At 43.5% G+C, this 5,020-nt stretch overlaps 1 protein-coding gene across 1 annotated transcript in view; it reads right to left on the reverse strand.

Annotated features, from left to right (window-relative positions):
- LOC101849413 (kelch-like protein 40b) overlaps nucleotides 1-5,020 on the reverse strand; it is a gene marked incomplete at its 3' end in the record, with an annotated part of 12,812 nt that overhangs the window by 2,428 nt on the left and 5,364 nt on the right. Inside the window, 1 exon segment of the mRNA XM_013088994.2 lies at nucleotides 699-1,229. Within this exon segment, the coding sequence (XP_012944448.1) occupies nucleotides 699-1,229 (531 nt within the window).

Genomic DNA, 5,020 nt, shown 5'->3' on the forward strand with positions numbered 1-5,020 from the left:
TATATATATTGTATATATATGCAAAGCAAACCACCAGACATTTTATCTTCCTAGTTCTATACATTATCTGCTGATCAGAGTCCACCAAGATAAGAAGGCCTATACTTAGGTTCAATTTGAGGGGTCCACTGGAAAAACGGGTCACTAACTGAAAATTGTGAAGGTATCAATTATAAAAGCTTGTGGGCTCAAAACTTCATATTTGTTTGATTGGAGTTTTATTGTTATGTTTGTAGAAAAGGAAATCTAACAAGAAATCTAACAACAATAACCAACCAGCAGTTGAACAGAAATAGTTGTGAGACAACAAGAGTTCAAAATTGATACCCTCACGATTTTCAGTTTGTTGCAAGTCCTGATTTTCCCACGGACTCCATATGTGTGTTCATTCAGTACAACTCTTGACCGTGAGCCGACATCTCTGGGTTAAACCTTTGTTGAAGAGGCCTCTCCTGTTCCTAATAATACAACGTGATCTACTCAAGTGCTTGTTTTGGCCTTTTCTCATATTGCTTTTTATTGGAATACTTTGACTTCTGAATTCTCTTCATCTAGCTGCAGACTGCAAAATCCAGTACCCCAGTTGCAAAAGTCCTGACATATAGTTAGGAAAGACAAACAGAGAGTAATGTGTAACAACTTAAAACAAACCAACGAAGATACCTAAAGATCCATATTAGTTCTGGGTGAGTGTTTACCTGCAGTGCTTCAAGAACCTCGTCTTCCGAGTCGATGGGCAAATCCTCACATGCCACCAGTTGTTTCACGTCACATTCATCCAGGGACAGAAAATCTTCTGTGCGTCTAATGAAATTAAACCTCTTTCTCATCATCTCAAACGATAAACTAGACAATTTCTGTGAGTTGAGGACTTTAGCAAGGTTAAATACTTCCACACATCTGTGTTGGGTGAGATTTTTCTGCAGGTACAACTCACATTCTTGTATGAGCACATCTATCAGGAGATGACTGGCGGCGAAACATAAACGGCTCACATTCTCACTGTTCACCACATTCCGACCAGAGTATATGAACTCGTACACATCTCTGAAGGTCTCGCTTGATATTTCTTCGATAACCACGCTGTCAGTTTCACTTTCTTTCATTCCTGAGTTGAAGAGGCCGCGAAAAAAATGAGAGCAGGAGCTCAGGATAAAGCGATGACATCTAAACGTTTCTCCCTCAACATGCACCTCAAAGTCGTGAAAGCTGTCTCGGTCTAACTGCAGCTGGAATTTTTAAAGACAAAAAAATACAGATTAGGCAAAAGTCAATGTTGATAATGTATTTATACCTCATGCTACAGGAAGTCTTTTTTTTTTAACAAGAACCATGGTTTATTTCATGTTTGTGTTTCGAGGAATGTAAAACTAGTGCCCACTAAAACAATATTCAATCACGAACGGCACTTTTCCAATAGATGTTACCACAGTATCAGTAAAGTTATGGAGGCACTAATTTAAAGCAATAATTACTCAACTTTTTTCTACCAGCAGTTTTTTTCCCATTTATACTTATTTCTGACTTGTCAGAAGTACTGGTATAAACAATATTTGTTTTGGGACATTTGAGGGCTCTTGTAGCTGTGGAATGCCCCTGCAGGTGGGGGGGCATAGTTTTACTATGTGGGAGTAAAGAATACACCTGCCGTGATACTGCGTGTCGTAAGAGGCGACTAAAGGTGCATAGGTCTGGCCACCCGAAAAGTGACAGTTTGCGGAGGGCCAACTACCCGATCCAGAAAAAAGGAAAGTTATAGAAACACGAACAAACACGCCTTATAATTTTTCCATCTTGGAAGACAAAGGAGCTTCTGCATCAGCAGGAACAATGAAGGACAGCGGACAAAGCCGAAAGGACTCTTCTGACCCGAAACCTTCTCTGTCGAACAATTCTCTCCGGATTGCGTCGTGGAATGTTCGCACCATGTATGAAGCAGGAAAGAGTTCTCAAATGACAAAAGAGATGAAAAGATACAAGCTGCACATACTAGGAGTCAGCGAAACATATTGGATACAGTCTGGACAGAAGTAGCTCAGCTCGGAGGAACAAACATTATATTCTGGGAGGGAAGACAAGCACCATGCGGAGGGAGTTGGAATTATTTTGAGTAAGTATGCGCAGAAGTCACTTTGGGGATGGGACCACAGGGGGGGGGGGAGGATCATCATGGCTTCTTTCACTACCAGAAGTAAGAGCAATAAAAAATGAACATAGTACAGACCTACGCCCCAACAAACGATGCTTCGGATGAAAACACGGATGCTTTTTACAGCCAGCTCCAGGGGGTCATCGACAAACTACCAAGGAAAGATGTCAACATCATAATGGGAGATGCTAATGCCAAGATTGTTCAGGACAACGTAGGTTACGAGGGAACCATGGGACAGCACGGCCTGGAACAAATGAATGAGAATGGTGAGCGATCTGGAAATATCTGTGCTTTCAACAGTCTTGTCATCGGAAGCTCTGTTTTTCCCCATAAAAGGATCCACAAGGCTACTTGGGTATCATCGGATGGAATGACGGAGAACCAGATCGATCATTTTTGTATCTCTCGTAGGTTCAGGCGTTCACTGGAAGATGTCAAAGTACAGAGAGGGGCAGACGTTGGATCGGATTATCATCTGCTGTTGGCAAAACTCAAGCTTCGTCTCAAAAAGCATGGAACCAGAACAGGAACCAAAAGAATGAAGTTCCAAGTAAGTCTTTTAGATGGACACAAGAAACAGGAGTTTCAACTGCAGTTGAGGAACAGATTTCAACCCTTGGCGGATCTTGATGAGGAGGACATGGAGGTGGAGATGCACTGGACCAAGGTCAAAGAAGTCTTTACTTCAAAATGTAAAGAAATACTCGGTGAGAAGAAATTGGAGCACAAGGAATGGATTAGCCAACGGTCATTGGATTTGAATAGCATTAGAAGACAATTGAAAGCAGAGACAAATGCAAGTAGAATAAGGGGATCAAAAGCAGATGCATTGGAGCAGTACAGGACAGCAGCTAAAGATGTAAAGAGATCACTGAGAAAAGACAAGGAGGAATTCATGAACAGGCTGGCAGAGAGGGCAGAGGAGGCAGCAGCAGGAGGGAACATGCGAATCCTTTACCAGACTACAAAGACTCTCTCTGGAAAATATGGGAAACCAGAAGTAACAGTAAAGGACCAAGAGGGAAAAAACATTTTTGGAAAGGAAGCTCAGTCAAGACGATGGGTAGAGCATTTCAACAGTCTCCTGAAACCACCGCCACCAAGTAACCCGCCAAACATCCTGCCAGCAAGAAATGAGCTACCAATCTGCTGTGATGCCCCATCGACACAAGAGATTATGGATGCCATTAAGAAGCTGAACAACGGTAAAGCGGCCGGTCCTGATCAGATTCCACCCGAGGCCCTACAAACAGATGCCAATGTGACGGCAGACCTCCTTCTCCTATTGTTTACCAGGATCTGGAATGAGAGCAAGTTCCCAAAGAATTGGAAAGAAGGGGGATCTCCGCAACTACCGAGGAATCACTCTTCTCAATACCAGGAAAGGTCTTCAACAGAATAATTCTGGAGAGAATCAAGTCTGCAACAGTTCCAAGACTTCAGGATGAACAGGCTGGTTTTCGGAAAAAATCGGTCAACCACGGACCAGATTGCTACACTGAGGATCATAGTGGAACAGTCCCTGGAGTGGAACTCCCAGTTGTTCGTCATCTTTCTTGACTATGAGAAAGCCTTTGACAGCATAGACCGAGCAACACTGGGGAAGATAATAAGACATCACGGAATCCCTCAGAAGTTGGTGAACCTCATCGGGAGCATGTACGAAGGGATAAGTTGCAGGGTTACACATGATGGCCAGCTCACTGACAGCTTTGACATCAAGACCGGTGTGAGACAGGGATGTTTGCTATCATCTGTCCTCTTTATCTTGGCAATCGACAGGCTGATAAAGGAAACCACCAGAGGACACAGAAATGGTATACAGTGACCCCATGGCGAACGCATCCCAGACGTGCATAAAGAGGATCCATGTTTTCTTAAACAAGTGTCTGAGGAAGCTACTGAGGATCAAGTAGACAGACAGGATCACCAACGAGAAAGTATTAAGAAGAACGAAACAGAGCCCCGTCAGAGATGAGGTGGGAGGAAGACGTTGGTGATGGATTGGACACACTTTCAGGAAGTCAAGAAGCTGCATAACAAGGAAAGGGTTAGATTGGAACCCACATGGTAAAAGATCAAGGGGAAGACCACGTGGAACCTAGAAAAGAGTCACGGAAATTGATGTACAGAAAAGTGGGAAGACGTGGAGTGACATCAAGCGACTAGCCCAGGATAGGGAAAGGTGGAAAGTGTTTGTTCGTGGTCTATATCCTGACCCAGGGTGAGAAAGGCAATGATGATGTATCTGTGGAAGGGACGATAGGGCAGACAACCACACATGAGCACACATGATACGTTAAATGTAAAAGAGATGGAAGGGAGAGATTGAAACGATGTGGTGCTGTGGACGGGAGAAATTTAGGTGAAGTAGTGGGATGGAAGGGAGAAATTTAGGTGAAGTAGTGGGATGGAAGGGAGAAATTTAGATGAAGTAATGGGATGGAAGGGAGAAATTTAGATGAAGTAGTGGGGTGGAAGAGAGAAGTTTAGATGAAGTAATGGGATGGAAGGGAGAAATTTAGATGAAGTAGTGGGGTGGAAGGGAGAAAGGTGATGTAGTAGAATGGAAGGCTAAGGGAGATATTTAGATGGTGATGTGGGGGTGTAACACTCGATATCAACACGATAAAGTCATTTATGAGGTAACACATCTACTAATTCAACTCCCATGTCCGACAGGGCCAAGCCAGGTTTTGAAAACTTCCCAAGTAAAATCCAAGTACAAGAATGGAGCAGTGGAGACTTGACTTGAACCAAGGTCAACCCATCTGCAATCCAATCCAATATCAATCGTGCTATCGCTACACCCTTAAGGAGAGAGGGGGGAGAGAGAGAGAGAGAGAGAGAGAGAGAGAGAGAGAGGCA

This window comes from Aplysia californica, unplaced genomic scaffold (assembly GCF_000002075.1).
Source record: "Aplysia californica isolate F4 #8 unplaced genomic scaffold, AplCal3.0 scaffold00852, whole genome shotgun sequence".
NCBI lineage: Eukaryota > Metazoa > Mollusca > Gastropoda > Aplysiida > Aplysiidae > Aplysia > Aplysia californica.